General features: G+C 44.7%; 3 protein-coding genes across 4 annotated transcripts; 2 read left to right on the top strand and 1 right to left on the bottom strand.

Annotated features, from left to right (window-relative positions):
* Window positions 1-910: 910 nt before the first annotated feature.
* LOC140318621 (uncharacterized) lies at window positions 911-4,435 on the top strand. The gene is made up of 7 exons (XM_072396434.1): window positions 911-967; window positions 1,171-1,330; window positions 1,431-1,541; window positions 2,165-2,221; window positions 2,902-3,057; window positions 3,168-3,281; window positions 3,850-4,435. The coding sequence occupies exons 2-7, from the start codon at window positions 1,199-1,201 to the stop codon at window positions 3,898-3,900; spliced, it is 621 nt and encodes a 206-aa protein (XP_072252535.1). The 5' UTR covers window positions 911-967; window positions 1,171-1,198; the 3' UTR covers window positions 3,901-4,435.
* A 1,805-nt stretch (window positions 4,436-6,240) lies between these two features.
* aldob (aldolase b, fructose-bisphosphate) lies at window positions 6,241-9,059 on the bottom strand. The gene is made up of 9 exons (XM_072395808.1): window positions 8,954-9,059; window positions 8,195-8,307; window positions 7,903-8,114; window positions 7,763-7,817; window positions 7,496-7,656; window positions 7,327-7,410; window positions 7,071-7,245; window positions 6,762-6,961; window positions 6,241-6,491 (listed from the first exon to the last, which is right to left on the bottom strand). The coding sequence occupies exons 2-9, from the start codon at window positions 8,304-8,306 to the stop codon at window positions 6,396-6,398; spliced, it is 1,095 nt and encodes a 364-aa protein (XP_072251909.1). The 5' UTR covers window position 8,307; window positions 8,954-9,059; the 3' UTR covers window positions 6,241-6,395.
* Window positions 9,060-10,106: 1,047 nt separating this feature from the next.
* On the top strand, window positions 10,107-21,893 carry rnf20 (ring finger protein 20, E3 ubiquitin protein ligase). 2 transcript variants are annotated; one of them, XM_072395807.1, is made up of 22 exons: window positions 10,107-10,272; window positions 11,577-11,757; window positions 11,867-11,935; window positions 12,047-12,145; window positions 12,425-12,572; window positions 12,670-12,858; window positions 12,972-13,087; window positions 13,362-13,508; window positions 13,596-13,670; window positions 13,788-13,907; window positions 14,195-14,374; window positions 17,089-17,224; window positions 17,335-17,456; window positions 17,572-17,728; window positions 17,850-18,174; window positions 18,644-18,761; window positions 18,910-19,059; window positions 19,139-19,351; window positions 19,585-19,710; window positions 19,820-19,960; window positions 20,430-20,534; window positions 21,120-21,893. In XM_072395807.1, exons 2-22 carry the CDS (start codon window positions 11,587-11,589, stop codon window positions 21,294-21,296), a joined length of 3,084 nt encoding a protein of 1,027 aa, XP_072251908.1. In that variant the 5' UTR covers window positions 10,107-10,272; window positions 11,577-11,586; the 3' UTR covers window positions 21,297-21,893. The 2 variants fall into 2 exon arrangements, with proteins under 2 accessions (XP_072251908.1, XP_072251907.1); XM_072395806.1 differs by lacking the exon at window positions 10,107-10,272 and adding an exon at window positions 11,192-11,285.
* Window positions 21,894-22,050: the final 157 nt, after the last annotated feature.

Genomic DNA, 22,050 nt, shown 5'->3' with positions numbered 1-22,050 from the left:
AAGCTGGAGCAGTTTAACAACTGCAGCTAAGTACTTTTCTCAGTGAATATGGATCATAAGAGCTTTTTTTTGTCCTCTGTAGCTTGTCTGTCCTCTGCTCAGGTGTGTTGGAAACCTCCCGTCCTCCTGCCCTGTTGAAGATCTCGGCACCCCGTTGTTGCCCTGTGTGCACTAGTTCAGGCCTACCTGCACACCCAGCCAGCCTCGGCCAGAGAGACGGCCTGGGTCCTCAACAACCTCACAGGTCCGACCCAAACGGTTGAGTCGCCTTTCATCTCTGTCCACTTGTTTATGAGAAGTAGAACGCAACAGGAAATGGACAAACATATCGGAAACCTCTTGGAATTTAATCTGATCAATGTCTTTTAAGGCATGATATGAAAAGAGCAAAAAGGTGAGGAATATCAATACAGTCCAATGATACTTCTTTGAACAGTTGTGATTTTAAAAAAATATGATTAAATTAAGATTGAATAAATTAAATGGGTTTTGGTCTGAAATACACATTAATTTTAATTATTTAATTTATTTCTATTTATATGCTTTTGCATATTTTTAATGCTTTTTCTGCTCCCCGCTTCAACGCTTTTATTTTATGTAAAGCACTTTGAATTGTTTTGTGCATGAAATGTGCTATACAAATAAATTTGACTTTGACTTCGGAGCAGCTCAACTACAGAAGCTGTCGGGACAGATGTGTGTGGCCTTGTTTATATTGTTTTTTTGACATGAACAGACTTTCTCCTTTTATATGCTCTCAGCTCTTACTGAGATTTGACTTTGACTTGGTGACCAACACTCACCCTCTTCTGTGGAACAGCTTCAGTCTGTGAATGTCTTGCACAACCTTAGGCTCCTCCTTTTAATGAAAAAAGAAGAGAAATCTCAGATTTCCACACTTCCTCTTTCAACACACGACATCCCCTTCCCATTACATTTCACACTGCTTCTCTTCGTGAAAATCCTTGTGAGTCTTTTCATGTTTTTATCAGCATAAATGCTTTCTTTGAGACTGTTTTTGCACTCTTGCATGTAGCAGTCAGCAGGCTTCTGCTGCACATCTATTCTGCTATTTAACAATCTGCCTTGTAGGTTCTCAAAATAACATCTGTGCTGTGAAGAGGAGAATATGTCTCTGGTTCTGTGAGTTCTTGCTCTCTCCACCCATAGCCAAACGCAACTGTGCATTAAACCTGCAATGGAGGACACTCAGTCAACAACAAGAGAGAGAACCACTGGAAATGATGGGAAACGGGAAGAAGACAACACGGCACTGATGGACAGTAAGCCACTGCACCGCTTTCTCCAAAGAGAGCCCAGAAGTCTTGGGGTAATACATCTACTTTCAGATAAATGTAAAGTAATTGGTCAGCTATAACTGCTGCGTAAGAGTACACACTTTCATCCATACTCTCTCTTCTCCCTCCCAGATTGTCATTCTGATGTGTGGCTGCGCTGAGGTGCTCATGGCATTTGTATTGGCTGGCGAAAACACTGACACTTCTTACAAAATCTATGTCCCCTTCTGGCAGGGAGCTCTGGTACATAACACTTTTCTGGCAAGATTTGCACTGACACAATGTACGTTTCATTTAGAACGAAACCGTTTTGCTGAAAATGATTGAAGTAGTTTCTTATTGCCTCTAAAAACTTTCAAAGCTAAGTGGATTAACTGAATGTTTCCTGCTGAAAAGCAAGTGAGAGGATAAATACCACCCTCTTGTGTCGAGATACAATTTTAGCAGGAAGGCCTGATATTTTTGCTTAGCACAAACATTGCAATAAGGAGAAATTCCTAGCCGAGCATCACAGTTAGCCAACCTCAAAGTAAGTGCTAAAAAACATATTGTTTCTATATGGAAGATACTGCATTCTACCTTGAAGATCGTGTTTTTTTTGCACAAATTGTAGAATTTGCCCTCTAATATCACATCTCTGTTAGTTTTTACTTATCATATCATAGTGATCGTCTATCTGTGAAGAAACATATAAAACAGCAACAGCGGGTAGCTCTGAATATGCTTAAGCCAGCTATTGTGTTCAGTACAAATGGGCTTTGGTGATTTCTTGAGTTGCCACTTTGATAAGTAGTTTCAGGATATGACTGCAAAGCTGGTGAACATTATGTGACAATCTAATTTTTTTGGTTGGTTTTTGTTTCAAGTTCCTTGTCTGTGGAATCCTGTCAATCTACACTGAGTTACATCCATCAAAGAGGATGGTAAGTCTGCTTGTTTTATCCTCTGGTTGTAGGACTTAACTTTTATTCCTAATACATAATCTTTCAAAATAGCCCCTCATTAACCTAAAATGAGCTTTAGCCACTGTACAGACAGCCTCACGTTTGACTCTAGATTACTCTGGCATACAGAGCTGGTTTTCACAAAGCATGGATTACTGTGCATTAGGCAAGGCAAGGCAGTTTATTTATGTTGCACATTTCATACACAGGTGCAATTCAAATGTTTATCATTATAGACATTATAAACATTTCCACTTTCGTCTCATCTGTTGGCATTGTGTTAACACCCCTGAATGTCCCACATCTGGTGAATTGGAATCTGGTCACCCTATTGCTCACACGTGTTGATGATCAATTTATAAATGCAGTTCATCAACAGCACCGCGTTGCTATTTACCTTGTTTCAACCATATGGAAGCAATAAAGGTGTATTTAGTTGTTCACACACTGATTCTACATTTTGGCACAGGTTTTGTGGTGTAAATGACACAGTGTGATATGTGTTCGTGTTCATATGAAGTTGTTTTTGACTGATTTCAACACCTGGTAAGGATCAGATGATTTTTTTTTATTATGTCCTGATGTAAAATCCTGAATTGAAACGGGGTGTGCTTTCTTTTAAATATGACTTAACATGTGGCTGAACTGCTCTTTCCCAGGTGACTGTGTGTCTGGCCATGTATGTGGTTACCCTCTTGGGAGTCATAGTCTCTTTTGGCTACAGGATACATTGCTTTGGCTTCTACATGTACCTCATGTACATGCATCATTACAGTAGTTATGAAAATCTGGAGATTTGGGACTATTTCCAGGTGGTGAGTTGTAACCCTTTTTTTTTTCTTTCTTTTAATAACTCAATGGAACAATGCAATTTCTCAAAAAAAAAAAAAAAAGGAATAACGCTCCCCTTAACTTTCTATTATAGGCACAGATTTTTGGCGTTGAAGTCATATTGTTCATATCCTCGCTGTGCGTGTCAGCAATTCTCATCTTCTTGTCTGTTGTTGCACGTTTTGCCCTAAAATCCACACACACTCAGGTAATTCATTTTTCTTTGTCACACTGTGGGAAACAGACTTTCTCTTTTAGGACATGCAGGGCAAAAACACAGCATCAGATCAAACACAGCAGAAAGTAAATTATTTCAAATAAGAAGCGAGAAAACCAAAAATCTTGCCTTTTTGGAACATGTTATTTTGATCTGTTGCGTTTGATGAAGCGCTGTGTTTTCAGATTGTTTGATTTTCAGATGTAAAATGTTGTTTTATCTTTTTGTGTCATCGTTGTGTTTTGTGTGATGTTCAGGCATTTCGTACCCGAAGGGTCATACTTAGAGGTACATTTGATCATCCTCCAAAGTTGTAAACGACCTACAAAACTACAGAAAGAATGAATTAAGACCAAAAATGAAGACATTAAAAAAAAATTACAATAGACAAAGCCTAAATTTATAACCATAAAAAGAAAAAAATCTAAGACACCCTGAAACGTCGGCAACCAGAAGAATTCTGGTCGCATTTGTCAGATTTGTCGGATTGTATGATTCAATGGCTTTGAGTTGCTCTTTATTTTACTTCCTTCTTGTCGTTTTCTTTCCTTTTCATCAGATCATTGTCCATCATATTCCCCCGCCACGGAGTGGCACAACGTCAAACTGAGAGCGACCCCTTTCAGTATTGATCTGTTTGAACTGACACTGTTTTCCCTGCCTTTTTTGTACCCTGTTTCTAAATGTTACACTGCCTCAGAGCAATGCATTGTTGATTGTTATGCTTTATGTATAGACTATCTGGAAAGGTTATTACTTTATCATGTGAGTTCAGGGGAATACAACTATCTCATTTATCTTTCCAGCAAGTTTTTGCTGTACGGATCATAGAAAATATAGCGATATAAGGTGCACATCAGATTTTATATTAAAATATATATATACACATTATGATTATGTAACATCACCCAATTTTATTAAAGTGGTTTACAATCTATTGTACCGGGGAGATACAAATAAGAATTTTCAGCTATCTCTGCTTTTTACTTACATGCTACATTTTAACACAAATATCTACACTTTCTACCCTTAAATTTTTCAAAGGAGGCTTGTTGCTTTTGTTTTCATTAATTTGAGGGAAATTATTGTTTCTTTCTTCTCACTGTACCATTTTCTGATATGCAAACCATCTTCAACCTCCATGGATTCCTCAGTGTATCTATCAGCACGAAAACATGTTACAGGCAAGATGGAGACTGATATGTAATGCTGCGTTCAATAGTTACTGTATTTCCAAGTTCCAAATGGGAAAAATTCCTGGGAAAATGTCAGAAGTATGATTTCTCGGTGGGAAACTTGGGTTTGTTAACCACATCATCTCTACTATGTGTCACTCACCGGAAACATAAAGCATGTGAAATCTTTAATTTGTTATTCTTGATTGAATAAAACATCAGACAAAGTACTGGCAGAGCTGCAGCAGTTAACTCATTTCTTGTAATGTACGTACTGATGGGAATTTGTTAATAATTCCAATTTCTAACTTTCCATTTCTAAGGTACATCATATGTGGCATAATTTCCATGAAATTGAGTCAGGAACTAGTGACGTGAAAAAAAATTAAACCAGAAAACACTGCAGATTATGCAGATTCAAGTTATTCCTCATCCACAGCCTTATTTTAGTTAACTGTTCAAAGTTGACAGCCGTAAAGAACAATTCTTTGTGAAGGACGTCAGGCAGGTATTCATCTTAGTATTCCATGTACCTCAGAAGTACCTTTCAGAGCCTTTACTTTTCACTTCTACTTAAGTAAACATCAACACTTATACCTTTATCAGTTTTTTTTAATGTTTTTTTTCGTTTTTGTTTCATATTTCAAAGTATATGAATTGCTACTTGATTAAAGATTTTGTGGGCTTTTGCAAAGAGGCCGGTCTGATGGATTTGTGTTTCCAGCTGTCAGATGTGTCCATTTCAGCTTAATTCAAACTGGACCTTGTCCACCATCATCTTGCCATTTCCTTAGTATTTGCATTCAGAATACCATTTATTGGATATGGATTGGTTTCTGGTCCAGCAAAGTCTTTATTAGCACACTATTTCACCCATTAATCCTCTACAATCAGCATATTAGCTTATCAATTCCATTTTTCATGTATTTTTCATCCTCAAACAGACTGCTTCTCTACATGAAAATATTGGTGGGTCCTTTCATTATTTCATTTACATAATTGCTTTCTTTGAGACTGAATTCACAGTACTGCTGACCTGTCCAGGATGTGTCCTGCCTCTCACTGACACAGTACCAAGTGTTGTGTCCCCTGTCATTTTATTATCTTGTTTTTAAATGTTGTATTTTGATATAAAAATTGACTGTTGAATCTGTGGATCATTTGTTCAGATCTTTTTCAAAATAAAATGAAAACACAAAATATTCCTTGTTTTTACAATGTTTCCAAAACTAAAATGGAAAAAAAAGAAACCATTTTCACCCTCTCAATTCTGGCCTCAAATCAAAATAATGGGAAAAAGGTTATGGCGTGCACTTAATGACATGTACAGTGGTGTTACAGCACATATCAGATTCTAAATGAAAGCCTCAAAGCAAACAACCATGATATCTTGGGAAAGATAGAACAGATTTTACTGAACGCCACCTCTAAAGTTAGTGTTAAATAAAGATTAATTTTTTTATTTTTATTTATTTATTTATTTATTTATTTTTTTTTTAAACGCCCACTGGTCTGTCATCATTTGGTTTGCAGATGTCTATCTTGAGTTAATTTAAACTGCGATATCAGATCCATATTCCTCCTGGGAGGTTTTTTTCTTTTTGAGTTTTTTGGCAGCATTTGATGTAATAAATACATATTCTTTGTTAAATAAAACTAAAGTAGCACTCTTGTTTAATTTCTATAGATACGGCTGCATTTTTGACAGTCTGAAGATCAATCTTGTGGCTCTGAAATAATGACAAACTTACAAGAATTGCAAGAACATCAAACAGTTTTGGTCTTAATTTATTTCATGTAATCAACTAGACAAACAGTAGCTTAACATTATGTTGGAAGTCCTCCGCTGGTATTGGTGGCTCATAAAAGAAGGACATCAAGGAGATGGATGTCATATTTGGTCCTTGTGCAGTTTATGTGTTCACAGTATTTAATAGACATAGCTGGCAGTGTACAGAGACTGCATGGAGGCCTGGTTAGCTGAGCCAGAGGGCTTGTACTCTCCTTTGGAAGCCAGGCCATTGATCTGAAGGGAGAAAAGAAGACGGGAAAAGTGTAAAGTCAAATGCAAGTGTTAATGATCAGCCACGTTACATGCGCCACATTAGTGCAAGACGGAACAGACAGAAAGCTTTTCAGAATCAATCATTTACCAGGCAGCATGAAGTTGGGTAATACAAGATAAGAATTATTTAAGGAGGCAGGACTGTGCACAGTCCACAGTAACAAAACTGTGGGAGTGAATAGCTTATTCATGTCCACTCGGTGATGAGCACTCGTGCCCTGTAAGGCTCACCTTGGCTCTGTTGCAGAAAACTTCCTGTGCAGCGGCCTTGTTGCCAGCTTTGCCCTGCCAGGCTGCGAGAGCAGAGGCCTGGAGTGCACGGCCATAAGAGAAGGTGAGCTTCCACGGGCGGTGGAGGGGCACCTGGTTTATGGCGTTGAGGTTGAGCGAGGCCTCCTCCTCACTCTGGCCTCCAGACAGGAAGCAGATGCCTGGAAAGATGCAAAGAGAATGCCACTTGTGCTAGAAACGAAAGAAACATCTCCATACACTTCTTTAAACCGATTTATCATAGGGAAAAGCTGAGTAAAAGATACTCACCAGGTACAGCAGCTGGGACAGTGCGCCTCAGAGCGGTCACAGTAGCCATGGCAACCTCCTGAGGGGTGTACTTCTTAGTGCAGGAGTGTCCAGCAGTGACCATGTTGGGCTTCAGCAGAGTTCCCTCCAGGTAGACGTGATGGTCAGACAGAGCCTTGTACACAGCAGCCAGGACCTAAAGATAAACAGGCAGGCGTATAAGTGGGCGTTCATCTCATGTAACGGGAAAATTCCCCACTTTCTGTGCTGTGTTTACCTTTTCTGTGACATACTGGCACCGCAGCAAGTCGTGGTCACCATCAGGCAGAATCTCTGGCTCCACAATTGGCACCAGGCCATTCTAGAGAAGACAAGGTTAAACAAATGAGTCACAGGTTTTATAGTCATTTGTAGACCTTGACGTAGGATAAAGGTGCAATACACACCTGTTGGCAGATACTGGCATATCTGGCAAGGACATTAGCGTTTTCTGCAATGGCGAGAGCTGACGGGCAACCGCCTGAGATCTTGAGCACACACCTCCACTTAGCAAAGTCACAGCCGTCCTTCTTATACTGGGCGCAGCGCTCCGACAGGCCGTCCAGACCTAAACAAGCCACACAATGTTTAGGTTTGCATCCTCTTAAAGAAAAGCAAATCTTTGTCAAGACTGGAATTTAATTCTGTGAAATTGGATTTTTTTTTTTTTTTACCCTGTGTGGTGGTCTCTCCGTCTGTTCCATTTAGACCAGCTGTGCCTTTGTCCACCTACATCAAAAAGCCAAAACCAAGTCAGCGTGATTCAAAAGTGTCAACATGTTTTATTCAAAAGTTCGTTTTGCAGCCTCCTCACCTTGATGCCAACAACAATCCCCTTCCCCTTGACGACTGCGGGGAAAAGCTTGCCGCTGTCTGATTTCTGATAGAGCGTCTCGTGGAAGAAGATGACCCCGCCCACGCAGTTGGCGATGGAGGGATCAGAGGAGAAAAGAAGGTCACGGAAGAAGCGACGGTTCTCCTCTGTGTTCTCCACATTGATTTTCTGCAGGCGCTTTGCCATGGTGCCTTGACAAGAGGAGCATGAGAATGTTCTTTCAGCTGCACACGGCAGTTACAATCAAATAATAACTGAGAGCGAGGCTCACCTGTTGATTCATCTGCAGCCAGGATTCCCTTTCCTGGAGCCACGATTCTCTGAGCAATGTCAGAGAGCTCCTTCTTCTGCTCCGGAGACAGGGATGGGAACTGGTGAGTCATCCTGATGGAGACAAAAAGAGTTATTTGACAAGCTTTAAAAAAAAATAAAAATAACAACTTCAGGTATGAGGAAATTGTAATCTTTTCCTATCCAACAAAATGAAATTCTGCCTCCAATATCCTGCTATTCTTGCTCCGCCACTGCAGTTAAATATTTGGCAGGCAGAGTTGAACTTTGGCCTTAAAAACAAATAAGATCTGACTTTCAGTGTGCAACACGAGTTTACAGCTCCCCTGAAGTTGTTTGACACAATGTTTTCTGCAGAAGAATGCATTGAGAAAAGCTTAAATTAAAATTTAGGAATTAAGACCTTTTTCATCATTTGAATGGAATAAATTATCATAAATTATGTGCATTTTTTTGCACAAAGCCATACGTTGAACACAGATCGCCATCAGAAGGAAACATACGAGAACATTTAATATACCACTCTGTCAGAATAAAACAGACACAGCAATGCAAACTGTAAAATAAACATCCCTATTAATCAGAAGCTCCGCGGACTCAATACCTCGAAAAAAAAATCTAGTTGCTGTCAAGTCCATTGTTGGACACTTTTCAACATGTGAAAGCCCTCACATACCAACAGGTTCTGCAGGAACCTGAAGCTTTGCAAACGTGCAAAAAACATTAAAACCCTTCTTACTTGAGAGTTTTGTCAAATAGCGACGACGCTAAAAGTTGCAGGCGGCCCAAGTTGACTCCTGGCGGCGATAAGAATGATGAACAAGACCGAGCGTTTGTGAAAAGCTGTTTTTATTGCCTGCTCCGTGCAGATGGGGGAGGTGCCGGTGATGTGGCGGGGGCGGGTGTCACCCTGGTAACGCAATTGGCCCGGTCAGACTCTCCGGGGCGGTTTTCATGGTGTTGCTTAGGTGTGTTTCTGTGGACTTTATAGTTTAGATCAAGATCTGAGATTGAAGTCTAAACAAGTAAGGTAACACAATGTTACTGAAAAATCGATCACACAAGTCCTGATACAGCCCCGCCCCCTCTGCGGGCTCCCGGAGAGCTTTCGCAGCACTTTGAGGCATGTTGAAATGTAAGAGGCCTGCTGCAATGTTGCAATTTGGGTTTCTGTTCTCCTTTAGTCCTGGTGAAACAGTTGGAATGCATTTGTTCACATTTATATATGAGAGCTGTTCCAGGATAGCTAAGATCTTGCTTTTATGAGCTCACAAGTCAATTCAAATATCTTTTTTTTCCTCACTGGTGAAACTCACATCTTGCTCAGAGTCATAAAGTATGTTTCCACCTTTCTTTACCTGAAACACGGCTTATTTGAGTTGTGCAAGTTATAGATATGGGTAGTCAGTAAGTTCTTTTAGTAAATTCTGCTTCTTCATTTTGCTAAAACATGCCTCATTAAACTTGTCTACATTTTACACCAAGAGGAACTTTCATTGTCTCCCATTTCATATCATTATAGTGAGGATCAGAATCAGGATAGTCGTACACAGAATATTCCATCAGTTTGATGTTGATCAGAGGCTGCTTTTCCACACGTAACTTTTGTGTATCCACTTCATGCGTCACACTCCTTGCCAAGCACGTCATGCATTGACAGTTTTCATATTGATCACTGAAACTGGACCAAAGCTTTTTGGGGGAGTTTGGGTTTTGGCACCCATCCATGACCGATCAGGGATCTTTGAACCCCCAGCCTGAGCTGTGTCTGTGACTGACAAGTAATGACAAGCCAGCTTTTGCACAACCTGGACTCTGCACCCTGCGCAATAACCCTATTGATATTACAGATCAGAGTCCAGTGTTGGTTTTTTACATAGATTTATGTCTAAAAAGAAGCAAGCAAGGACAACAATGCATGTTATCCAAAGAATGCCGCTTATCCCAACAAATATGTGGAAGTAACCAAAAAGATTGCACATGACAATTGTCGGTTTGGATGTTTTGGTGGATATAATGTGCCCAACAAGTTCCAAATCAACACTGCAGCAGTAAAAAGTGAGACTATGTCACCTTGATCAACGCTTTGTTAAGATTTTTGAGGGGAATTCTTCATGTGCATTACAAAGAAAATAATTTTAGAGTAAGAGCATAGTGTTTGGGATCTAGTAGATGCATATCATTATATTGCATCTATGATTTCCATTGGACCCAACAATGAAAGCTGCGGGGCAACTGCTACTGCAGCTTCAGATCTCCAGAAACCTAAAATCTTCAGGGGAAACCACTGACTTACAAAATAGGTCTTGCGTTATAATGTAATGCGGTGGCCTTATCACGTGGAAGAGTGCTGGACTTTGGTTAAACTCTATATCTAACAAATAATGCGATCGTGTTAACTAGTTAGAGAAATATCGGTGGTGTCTGCAGAATACAAAGGTGACATAATCTATTGTTTAAAGGGCAGTCTTTACTCCTCTTGAGGGGAACTCAGAGAACTTGTAACTCCTTTATGACTGTTGAACAGTTTTAAGCAAAAACTGCAAAAATAAAGAGTTGCACGCGCGCTGGTAAGTTTAAGGAAGTTTACTTTTGAAATAGTAATGGATGGACGCGTCTGTAAATCTGAGAAGGGTCTGAAGCATCAGAGTTCTGTTGGAAATATGGAACACATAGTTACACATTCACACCACAGACTTGCTGTTGTCCTGCAGAAATGTTAAGGTCACCGAAGCAGATCAACTACTTACCACTTCCTTTACCTGTCAGTGGTTTTATTGTTGTGGCTCATCAAGTGTACATGTGTAACTTACAGTATGTGGTTCAAACCGCTGTATTTGGTAATCCATATTATTAGCTCTTGCTAACATCATGATTTAGATACTTAGTTACAGCAGTAAAGTCGAAGAAGGGTGTTGACTCGTGTAATTCCCTCCGCAGCAACAGGGGGCGCACTGTCAGCTGGGGGTTGCCTCCACAAGAGCGTGAATACTTCCGTTTCCGAGAGGCACGGAGCCGCAACATCAACATTCACAGACAGATTGAGTTAAAAACTCTTAGCATTTAAATCGGTAAGATTTAGATGAGCTGTGGGCGTTGCAGACATAATAACAAAGCGACTGCTTTTCTCAACCGGCTCCAAATGAATCCACTTAGTATCTGGAGCTGGTGCTAGCTAATGGCTAATGTTAGCCCGTATGGTGACTGATTCATTCAGCCAGCTCTAGGTTTATTTTTGAAACACTGGAGTGTAACATATGGGAATACACATTAGGGAATACGATTAATTATATTTAGTTATATTTGAATCCCCACTCACTATCCGCTTTTTTTTCTCCCCCCCGGCTCTGTGTTTGTTTCAGGAGTCTGAGGATGTCGGGACAAAAGCGTCCTGCTGACTCCGGCGGAGCCTCGTCCTCCGGTGCGCCCCCAGAGAAGCGCAGGGAGAGGGAAGGAGAGGACGGAGGTTCCGGTGTCAGCAATGCGGCTGGAGGGAGCACCGCGGTGGAGACGGTCATCAAACTGGGAGGGGTGTCGAACTCAGTGAGCCTCTCTTCATTGTCCAGTCATATGTATCAGCCTTCATCACAGAAGTGCCAAGTCTTTTAGTTCCAGTTTTGGTTACACGTGATGAAATCTTTTTTTTTTTCAGGAAGAACAAGACATCAAAGCGCTCCAGACTAAGAATAGAAAGTTGGGAGAGTCTCTGGATCAAAGACAGGTGAATTTATTCTCCTATATGTATTTACAGACCCAGACACAAACGGTGAATGTTGCTCTTGTGCCTTTTTTTTTCTTTTTAACAGTCTAATAAAGTTTAATCTGTTCGCAGGTGATTGAGGATGAGCTGCGAGAGCGAATTGAGAGATTGGAGACCCGGCAGGCCACGGATGATGCCAGCCTGCTCATCCTCAACAGATACTGGAACCAGGTAAGCATTCGTACAAGGAAGCAGGAGATCAGCATTAACAGTTTCCATTTCTTTGAAGAACTGTAACTCCAAATGGGATGCAATGCCGAGGTGTCCGAGGATCTTCAAAAAGTCTGAAATGAAGACTTAGATTAATGTTTGAAAAGTCTTTTAAATGCTTCGCACAATGAAAATGAGAAAACATTGTTTCCAGGAGATGATTGGACACAAAAAAGTATTGAAAAGTCTTAAATGTTACTTTCCGTACCCTTCAGAAAACCAGTATGCTCTCTCTTTCAGTTTGATGAGAATATTCAGCTGATCATCAGGCGCTATGAACAAGCAAGCACCGAACCAGAGAAATCCCCATCGGTCGAGGGACGGAGTCTGAAGCCTGAAACTCCGGAACCTGATGGTGACTCCAACCAGGAGAGGCCCAAAGACCGAGGTAAAAACAGACCTGGCACAGGAAAGCAACCTCACCATGACATTTAACAGAATCTGAACTCAAAGCCAATTCCTCCTTTCCTGCGCTTATCAATCAGGCCACCAGGGAGAGACCTCTAATTCCTTCCTGGCCACGCTGGCGAGCAGCACCAGTGATGAGATGGAGGCAGAGCTCCAGGAGAGGGTGGAGTCCAGCCAGAAGCAGGCCAGTCGTGTGGTGGAGATCTACGAGAGTCTGAAGAGCACCGTGGACCAGCTCAAGGCAGAGGTGGACTCTGGTGGAGCTGGTGAGAGGAAACGTGTGAGAGTTTCTGTGACCGGCGGCAGCGTCGCAGTGGAGCAATATGAAATGAATCCGCTTTGCATCCACTACATACGGCATTCCTGCTTTTCGTTTCAGAGGGCAGTTTGTGGCAGGTCGCTTCCAAGCTGAACTCCCTGCTGACCAGTGAAAACGAGCAGCTTCAACAGCTGACGGAGGACCTCAAGCAGAAGCACAGTCACATGACCAGCGAGGTACGAATTCTACGTCCTCTGTCTCTGACACATAAAACACTTCTCTAGGACTATTTTTGTACCACATTGACGCCTGCTGTCGGTAAGAGAGCTTATGCATCTTTAATTATCTGCTCGTAGACATAAAGCAGTTCTTACAGTCAATCTTTTTTCTTCTTCTGTGTGTTCGTTTTATTGGGTCGGTCATCTCTTAGCGACGTTTGCTTTGCTGCAGCGTGACTGCTTTGGAAGTCTTCCTTTTCATGGGCTGTCCGTGTTTCCCTGTCCCCTGCAGTCCCGGTCTCTGGGTCGCGCCGCTAACAAAGCAGACCAGCGCGTCAGCGAGCTGCAGGCTCGCATCGAGGAGCTCCAGTGGGACATGGAGAAGATCCGTCGCCGAGAGAACAGACTGAACGCGCACCTGAGCGAGATACTGGAGAGGGTGAGCGGGCTGCTGTGCCGGGGTTTTTCTCAATGACTATGTTATGTTGCTATGAAACGTCTGTAGCAACACTTTTCTTCTCCCCAGGTTAACAGCAAAGGCTATAAAGTGTGCGGGGAGGCCAGCAGTGTGTGTGGAACCATCACTATTAACAAGAGAAAGGTTTGTCTGCTTTTTTTTTTTTCCTAATGAATGCAAAGTTTGCCGTTTGTTTAAGAGATGTTGCGGGATTTGAGACTCGGTTTGCGTGCCTTAGCTTTTGTGCTTCTCTCGGGACAGTTTGAGGAAATGAACAGCGAGTTGGAGGAGAACAGGGAGCTGGCGGACAACCGCCTCATCGAGCTGCAGAAGCTCGAGCAGGACCTGCAGAACGTTCAGCAGGACAACAACAGCATGAAGGTATTTCCATTAAACGCGGCACCGTTTCGACTCCAGTGCTCTGAATGGGACAATGTGCCACTTTGTGCCACAGTACATTTAAAGTTACTGTTGCCATGAGGCCACATGATATCACCAAACTACACACAATGGGCCTCGGAGAAATGAAAACCTGAGGCACCTTGAAACCAGGCCACAGACACACTTATGTTGAATGGGATAAGCCATGCATGAGCGACAACTCTTTTTTTTTTCTTGTCTCTCTAAACGTTTATCTGGTTTCGTGTTTGTTTTTTCTTCCCTCTCAGACGGAGCTGGTGAATCGAGCCGAGGGTCTGGTCAGAGAGACTTCAGAGTATCGCTGTCTGCAGTCGCAGTTTTCTGTGCTCTACAACGAGTCGCTGATCCTCAAGTCTCAATTAGACGAGACGCGCGCTCGCCTCAACACGACACGGACCGCGCGCCTTCGGCAGCTGGAGCACATGGAGGTGCGTTACTGTGGCGTTACTGCAGGCGTTACTGTGGCGTTACTGTGGCGTTACTGCAGGCATTACTGTGGCGTTACTGCGGCGTTACTGTGGCGTTACTGCGGCGTTACTGTGGCGTTACTGTGGCGTTACTGTGGCGTTACTGCAGGCGTTACTGTGGTGTTACTGCAGGCGTTACTGCAGGCGTTACTGCAGGCATTACTGTGGCGTTACTGTGGCGTTACTGCAGGCGTTACTGTGGCGTTACTGCAGGCATTACTGTGGCGTTACTGTGGCGTTGCTGTGGCGTTACTGTGGCGTTACTGCAGGCGTTACTGTGGCGTTACTGCAGGCGTTACTGCAGGCGTTACTGTGGCGTTACTGCAGGCATTACTGTGGCGTTACTGCAGGCGTTACTGTGGCGTTACTGCAGGCGTTACTGTGGCGTTACTGTGGCGTTACTGCAGGCGTTACTGCAGGCGTTACTGTGGCGTTACTGTGGCGTTACTGTGGCGTTACTGCAGGCATTACTGTGGCGTTACTGTGGCGTTACTGCAGGCGTTACTGCAGGCGTTACTGTGGCGTTACTGCAGGCGTTACTGTGGCGTTACTGCAGGCGTTACTGTGGCGTTACTGTGGCGTTACTGCAGGCGTTACTGCAGGCGTTACTGTGGCGTTACTGTGGCGTTACTGCAGGCGTTACTGCAGGCGTTACTGTGGCGTTACTGTGGCGTTACTGCAGGCGTTACTGCAGGCGTTACTGTGGCGTTACTGCAGGCATTACTGTGGCGTTACTGCGGCGTTACTGCAGGCGTTACTGTGGCGTTACTGTGGCGTTACTGCAGGCGTTACTGCAGGCGTTACTGTGGCGTTACTGTGGCGTTACTGTGGCGTTACTGCAGGCGTTACTGTGGCGTTACTGTGGCGTTACTGCAGGCGTTACTGTGGCGTTACTGCAGGCGTTACTGTGGCGTTACTGCAGGCGTTACTGTGGCGTTACTGCAGGCGTTACTGTGGCGTTACTGCAGGCGTTACTGCAGGCGTTACTGTGGCGTTACTGTGGCGTTACTGCAGGCGTTACTGCAGGCGTTACTGTGGCGTTACTGTGGCGTTGCTGTGGCGTTGCTGTGGCATTACTGCAGGCGTTACTGCAGGCGTTACTGCAGGCGTTACTGTGGCATTACTGCGGCGTTACTGTGGCGTTACTGCAGGCGTTACTGCAGGCGTTACTGTGGCATTACTGTGGCGTTACTGCGGCGTTACTGTGGCGTTACTGCAGGCGTTACTGTGGCGTTACTGCAGGTGTTACTGCAGGCATTACTGTGGCGTTACTGCAGGTGTTAATGTGGCGTTACTGTGGCGTTACTGCAGGCGTTACTGCAGGCGTTACTGCAGGCGTTACTGTGGCATTACTGCGGCGTTACTGCAGGCGTTACTGTGGCGTTACTGCAGGTGTTACTGTAGGCATTACTGTGGCGTTACTGCAGGTGTTAATGTGGCGTTACTGTGGCGTTACTGCAGGCGTTACTGCAGGCGTTACTGTGGCATTACTGCAGGCGTTACTGTGGCGTTACTGCAGGCGTTACTGCAGGCGTTACTGTGGCATTACTGTGGCGTTACTGCGGCGTTACTGTGGCGTTACTGCAGGCGTTACTGTGGCGTTACTGCAGGTGTTACTGCAGGCATTACTGTGGCGTTACTGCAGGTGTTAATGTGGCGTTACTGTGGCGTTACTGCAGGCGTTACTGCAGGCGTTACTGCAGGCGTTACTGTGGCATTACTGCGGCGTTACTGCAGGCGTTACTGTGGCGTTACTGCAGGTGTTACTGTAGGCATTACTGTGGCGTTACTGCAGGTGTTAATGTGGCGTTACTGTGGCGTTACTGCAGGCGTTACTGTGGCGTTACTGCAGGCGTTACTGCAGGCGTTACTGTGGCGTTACTGTGGCGTTACTGCAGGCGTTACTGCAGGCGTTACTGCAGGCGTTACTGTGGCGTTGCTGTGGCGTTGCTGTGGCGTTGCTGTGGCATTACTGCAGGCGTTACTGCAGGCGTTACTGCAGGCGTTACTGTGGCATTACTGTGGCGTTACTGTGGCGTTGCTGTGGCGTTGCTGTGGCGTTGCTGTGGCATTACTGCAGGCGTTACTGCAGGCGTTACTGCAGGCGTTACTGTGGCATTACTGCGGCGTTACTGTGGCGTTACTGCAGGCGTTACTGCAGGCGTTACTGTGGCGTTACTGCAGGTGTTACTGCAGGCATTACTGTGGCGTTACTGCAGGCGTTAATGTGGCGTTACTGTGGCGTTACTGCAGGCGTTACTGTGGCATTACTGCGGCGTTACTGTGGCGTTACTGCAGGCGTTACTGCAGGCGTTACTGTGGCGTTACTGCAGGTGTTACTGCAGGCATTACTGTGGCGTTACTGCAGGCGTTACTGTGGCGTTACTGCAGGCGTTACTGCAGGCATTACTGTGGCGTTACTGTGGCGTTGCTGTGGCGTTGCTGTGGCGTTGCTGTGGCATTACTGCAGGCGTTACTGCAGGCGTTACTGCAGGCGTTACTGTGGCATTACTGCGGCGTTACTGTGGCGTTACTGCAGGCGTTACTGCAGGCGTTACTGTGGCGTTACTGCAGGTGTTACTGCAGGCATTACTGTGGCGTTACTGCGGCGTCCGCGCGCCTGTCGGTATTTGTCTGGATCACCTTTTGCTCACTCTGAACCCCTCTGACTGCAGAACGATGAGGTGGCCCTGCAGAGGAAGGTTCGCACGGAAGTGTTTCAGCTGGAGGACACGCTGGCTCAGGTCAAGAAGGAGTACGAGATGCTGCGCATCGAGTTCGAACAGACGCTAGCTGCCAACGAGCAAGCAGGTTACCGACACACAGCCAATGTGCATCGTCTGTGTTGGAAGGCAGTAAAGGTTAGACTGATATCAGTGAGTCCCTCATCTCCTCACCCTCACTCCCTGCTTTTCTCTCAGGCCCTATCAACAGGGAGATGCGTCATCTGATAAGCACGCTGCAAACCCACAACCAGCAGCTGAAGGGAGAGGTGGTGAAGTACAAGTTGAGACTGAGAGAGACACAAGCTGAGCTCAACCAGGTGGGTGAGAGGGGGAGATGCAGAAAGATTTGGGCCGCCGCGTCTCGTTTTGGGGGAACTTTAATAGCTTTGAAGGTTACAGCGAGGCACTGAAAGACATCCGTTTGATGTGTAGGTCCGCGCCTTAAAGGGCAGCGCCATCCTCCAATCACAGTCCAGCACAGAGATGGACGTGAAGGACGAGACGACCTCTCCGTCAACCCCGGCTGTTTCTGGGGAACCCGTGGTCAAAACAGAGCCTGACAACGGCTCCTCCACACCGAGCAGCACTGGTAACTAAAAGCTTAACTCATCTTTGATTAAAATACGCTTAATTTCTTAATCTTTTACTGATACTTGCAAAGACACAACTGGATTATCACGACTGACAGTTTCCCGATTGTCTCTCTAAAGGCGCCTCGGTGAAAACGGAGCCTGGCGTAGAAACTGAGGTAGGCCTAAAGGAAGAGGAGAGGGAGGAGAAGAAAGAGAAGGAAGAGAAGAAAGAAAAGGACATTATGAAGAAAGAGGAGAAAGAGCGGGAGAAAGAGAAGGAAAAGGAAAGAGAGAAGCCCATCCGAAGCAGCGGGAGCAGCAGCAGCAGCGTGATAAAGGAGGAGAAGGAGAAGCCGGGGAGCAGCAGCCAGCCTGAGGAGTCAGCCGGGGAGCGGCTGTCTATGATCGGAGGGTCCAAGAGGAAGGAAATGGAGCAGCTGAAAATCGTCCGAGTAGAACTCAAGTATGTGTGGACATCTTAAACAGAGATTTTTAAACACATCTTGGCTTTATTGAAAATCTTTGGGATGTGCTGGACATTAAAAAAACCAAACAATGCTACAGCAAATGTGGGCTAAAGTTGGCCCAACCAAACAATAGTGTGCGTGTGAGCTTTTGGGGTTGGAATGTGTTGAAACATCAGTTCAGTTTCATTTGTTGTTGATGTTTTCTGTGGGTCAGTTGGAGGCTAAATGAGCCTCATTCTATCAATGGTCAGCGCTCTTATCTTAAGATGTAGCAGGCTAACAAAACTGATGCCACAGAGTTGTGCCGTAAAAAGACTGTCCTGTCTGCAGCTTCATCCTTCATAATCTTTTATTTTAAGGTTTTTCAAATGCACTTCCAAGGGTGTATTTTAGATGATGGTCGTATTTTGTCTTGTTTTTTTTTTTTTTTTTTACCCCTCTGAAATTCCTCCTGTATCTCCACAGGAAAGCTCAGGAATCCCAGAGGGAGATGAAGCTGCTACTGGACATGTACCGCTCCGCGCCCAAGGAGCAGAGGGACAAAGTTCAGCTCATGGCTGCAGAGAAGAAGGCCAAGTCAGAGGTGATATCATCGTTCCACAGCCAGCACTCAGACAATTAATGAGCAGAGCTGTGGAAGCGGAAAGAACCGTTCCCACAGGGCTTGTGTGGTGTTTCTCCTTTTAGATTTAGAACATAACCACAGATTTTTCGTCTTGTGCTGGTTTCAGGGAGAGGAGCTGTGGCAAAGGCTGAGGGAACTGGAGGAGAGAGAGAGGAGGGAAGGCAAGAAAATGGCTGATGAAGAGGCTCTAAGGAAGATCCGTTCCGTGGAGGAGCAGATTGACACCCTCAACAAGAAGTTGTCCATCGCAAAACAGGTGCGTTGGCTGTCCTTTTTGATTATGTTCACAAAGCCCCGCCCTTTTGTTCTCTAACACGCCCTCTTCGGTGCGCCAGGAGGAAGACGCACTTCTGAGCGAGATGGACGTGACAGGCCAGGCCTTTGAGGACATGCAGGAACAGAACATCCGGCTCATGCAGCAGCTCCGAGAAAAAGACGACGCCAACTTCAAGCTGATGAGCGAGCGAATCAAGTCCAACCAGATTCACAAACTTCTGAAAGAGGAGAAGGAGGAGCTCGCCGACCAGCTCCTGACTTTAAAAACTCAGGTGAGTCACCGGGCAGCTCCACAAAGTGCAGTCCCAGGAACAGGGGGCTTGGCAGCTGCCTCGTATCGTGTGTCGCTGACTTTGATTGCAAAAAGCATTACAATCAGTAAAAAAATAAAGATTAGTGATCACATTCCATTCAATTGTCTTTGAGTGAAGATCCTGTGAAAGATTATGTGGCAACCCTTACTGCTTACTGGCTGCGTTTAACGCAACTTTCTGTGACCGAGCAGGTCGACGCGCAGCTGCAGGTGGTGAGGAAGCTCGAGGAGAAGGAGCGCCTCCTGCAGGGCACCATCAACGCTGCAGAGCGAGAGCTGTCCCTGCGAACACAAGCGTTGGACATGAACAAACGCAAGGTGACGTACTGAGAAGCAACCATGAGCCGCACCTGCAGAGTCAAACTCATCCCAAACAGGGTCAAAATGCCGCGAGTCAAAGCAAAGACGACTCTCCTTGTCCCCGTAGGCTCAGGAATCTGCGCAGCTGTCAGAGGACTTGAGGAGTCAGCTGGAACAGGTTCAGCAGAGGCTCAAACTGGTCAGAGCGGAGGTCGTTGAGAACAGCATTTCCAGGGAAAAGGAGTCCTTCAACGCCCGGCGAGCTCAGGTAACTGGACACGCAGAAGGCCGGGCTTCAGAGTGCCTGTTAAAACATTTCAAATGCACTTACACTTCCAACACATGCCAGCGTTAAACATTTAAAAGATGTATTAATGTTGGCCCGAACATAGAGTTGAACATAACAGGCTGACACCACTGCTAACCTGAAACGTAAACAGCAAGTAAGTAAGAATTCAGCTATCTAGACTCCTTTGAAATACAAAACCAAAGAAGAAGAAAAAGAAAAAAAAAGAAAAAGAAAAAAACCTCCCCTCACCTAGGTGATAAATGTCTAAAGTTGACTGTGGAAGCTTCAGGAAGAACACAGTCCAGTCCAGAAAAAAGACGATGGTCTCTAACACTGTACGTGTCTGAGCTGAGTTCAGGACTGTATCCACTGCTGCAGTTCCGTTACCGAGACAACCGTAAGTGTGGCGAAGGGACTCCTTTCCCTCACAGCTGTTCATGTGTTTCAGGAGGACATCTCCAAACTAAGGAGAAAGATTGAGAAGGCCAAGAAACCGGCTGAGAAAATCAGCAGTGGAGACGATATCCTCAATGAAGAGATTAATGACTACAAGGTGGGTTTCAGGGGCACCAAACGGAAAAATGACTTCTGCCGGCTTTCATGTGACCCTCCGTTTGTGCACAGCATCAAGATGAATGTCTTTAAACTATTGTTTGTGCTCCAAAGATTCACATTTGTTAGCTTCCGTTGTGCTTTTCATGTTGCTCCTGCCTGCAGTTGGGCACTTTTGTTCATATAAATGATAACTTGACATTTTGGAAAATCTAGCATGAATTGACTAATATGTCACTTTCCAGAGGTAATAAAAGCTTGTTTTTACATACACACATGTATATATATATATATATATATATATATAGTGACACATCAGCTTTTTACAGGGGTTTAAAACTATTTTCACACACAAAGTAAAAGTAACTTCTATTGACTTGCAGTCCAGCACAAAACTGCATGTAAAAAAAAGTAGTTTTTGAACTACTTTTAGACTGTTTTTGTTATCTTCTGACAAGGTGTTTGTATCTTCATCTGTATCGTTGTAACAGTGTTTTCCAGTCACAAGGCCTGACTTCTGGCCTAGGTGTTTGCGTTCAGTCATTACAAACCAGTCAGCGTTGTCCCTTCCTTCCCCATCTCCCAGGCTCGTCTAACGTGTCCCTGCTGCAACTCTCGGGTGAAGGATGCTGTCCTCACAAAGTGCTTCCACGTCTTCTGCTTCGAGTGCGTGAAAACGCGCTACGACACCCGGCAGAGGAAGTGCCCCAAATGCAACGCCGCCTTCGGAGCAAACGACTTCCATCGCATTTACATCGGCTGAATCCACGGTCCCCTCCTCGCTCGGGACGACGAGGAAGCGGGTCAGCGAGATGAGCGGTGGTACAGACACTGCCCCGGAGCGAGACTCTGCACTGCACTCGTGCCAACTCCTCTCGCAGGATATTATTAGTGATGTCACATGATCATTTCAGTGATGCTCTGAGTGGAAGACTATTTGTTTCTTTTTTTAAAACAATGACTGAAGGGTCCCCCCCCCCCCCCCCCCCCCCCCCCCCCCCATCCAGTATCCGCTACATTATTAATGTTCTTTGGTGCAGAAAGAGTGGTTGCATCACATACTGAAGCTTACAGTGTGTGTGTGTGTGTGTGTGGGTGGGTGTGTTTTTGAAAACAGGCTATTAAAGCAGAATACAAAGAGAAAGGCAAGTGCAGTGAGAAAACAGCATTCCTAGAGTTGCAGAAGTTTATTTTATGTTGTGTGTGTGTGTGTGTGAATGTGATGAATGTGTTTATCTTTTTCTTAAATCTGAAATCCTCCTGTAATTTGCCTCTGAAATCTTTAATATCCTCTGGTTTGGTGCGGTATAATTGCTGGTTCTGCTAGTTATTAAACTGATCCTAAAAAAAAAAAAGTGTGCCGCCTCCGTTTTCTTTTAATTGTTGGTCAAGCCTCAAACTGCGGGAGTAATATTAACAACTGGCTTGGGTTATTAAACCACAAGTCCCAATGTGCAAGTCTCTGTTTATCCCTGTGCAACAGAGCACCCTCCTCCCCCTCCCTGAAGATCCAGACG

The sequence above is a fragment of the Leuresthes tenuis genome, unplaced genomic scaffold (genome assembly GCF_036924035.1).
Source record: "Leuresthes tenuis unplaced genomic scaffold, fLeuTen1.0.hap1 SCAF_11, whole genome shotgun sequence".
NCBI classification, from domain to species: Eukaryota; Metazoa; Chordata; class Actinopteri; order Atheriniformes; family Atherinopsidae; genus Leuresthes; species Leuresthes tenuis.
This window is presented reverse-complemented; position numbering and strand designations above follow the sequence as displayed.

What these genes read in the sequence shown, in the direction of transcription:
- LOC140318621 (XM_072396434.1), top strand. Translation starts at nt 1,199, where the DNA reads ATGGAGGACACTCAGTCAACAACAAGAGAGAGAACCACTGGAAATGAT. An exon ending in CCTTCTGGCAGGGAGCTCTG is followed by an intron (nt 1,542 to 2,164) that starts GTACATAACACT and finishes TTTTGTTTCAAG; the next exon opens with TTCCTTGTCTGTGGAATCCT. An exon ending in TACATCCATCAAAGAGGATG is followed by an intron (nt 2,222 to 2,901) that starts GTAAGTCTGCTT and finishes GCTCTTTCCCAG; the next exon opens with GTGACTGTGTGTCTGGCCAT.
- aldob (XM_072395808.1), bottom strand. Translation starts at nt 8,306, where the DNA reads ATGACTCACCAGTTCCCATCCCTGTCTCCGGAGCAGAAGAAGGAGCTC. An exon ending in GCCAGTATGTCACAGAAAAG is followed by an intron (nt 7,246 to 7,326) that starts GTAAACACAGCA and finishes GTTTATCTTTAG; the next exon opens with GTCCTGGCTGCTGTGTACAA. An exon ending in TTTTCTGCAACAGAGCCAAG is followed by an intron (nt 6,492 to 6,761) that starts GTGAGCCTTACA and finishes TTCTCCCTTCAG; the next exon opens with ATCAATGGCCTGGCTTCCAA.
- rnf20 (XM_072395807.1), top strand. Translation starts at nt 11,587, where the DNA reads ATGTCGGGACAAAAGCGTCCTGCTGACTCCGGCGGAGCCTCGTCCTCC. An exon ending in ACAGTCACATGACCAGCGAG is followed by an intron (nt 13,088 to 13,361) that starts GTACGAATTCTA and finishes TGTCCCCTGCAG; the next exon opens with TCCCGGTCTCTGGGTCGCGC. An exon ending in GGCAGCTGGAGCACATGGAG is followed by an intron (nt 14,375 to 17,088) that starts GTGCGTTACTGT and finishes CTCTGACTGCAG; the next exon opens with AACGATGAGGTGGCCCTGCA.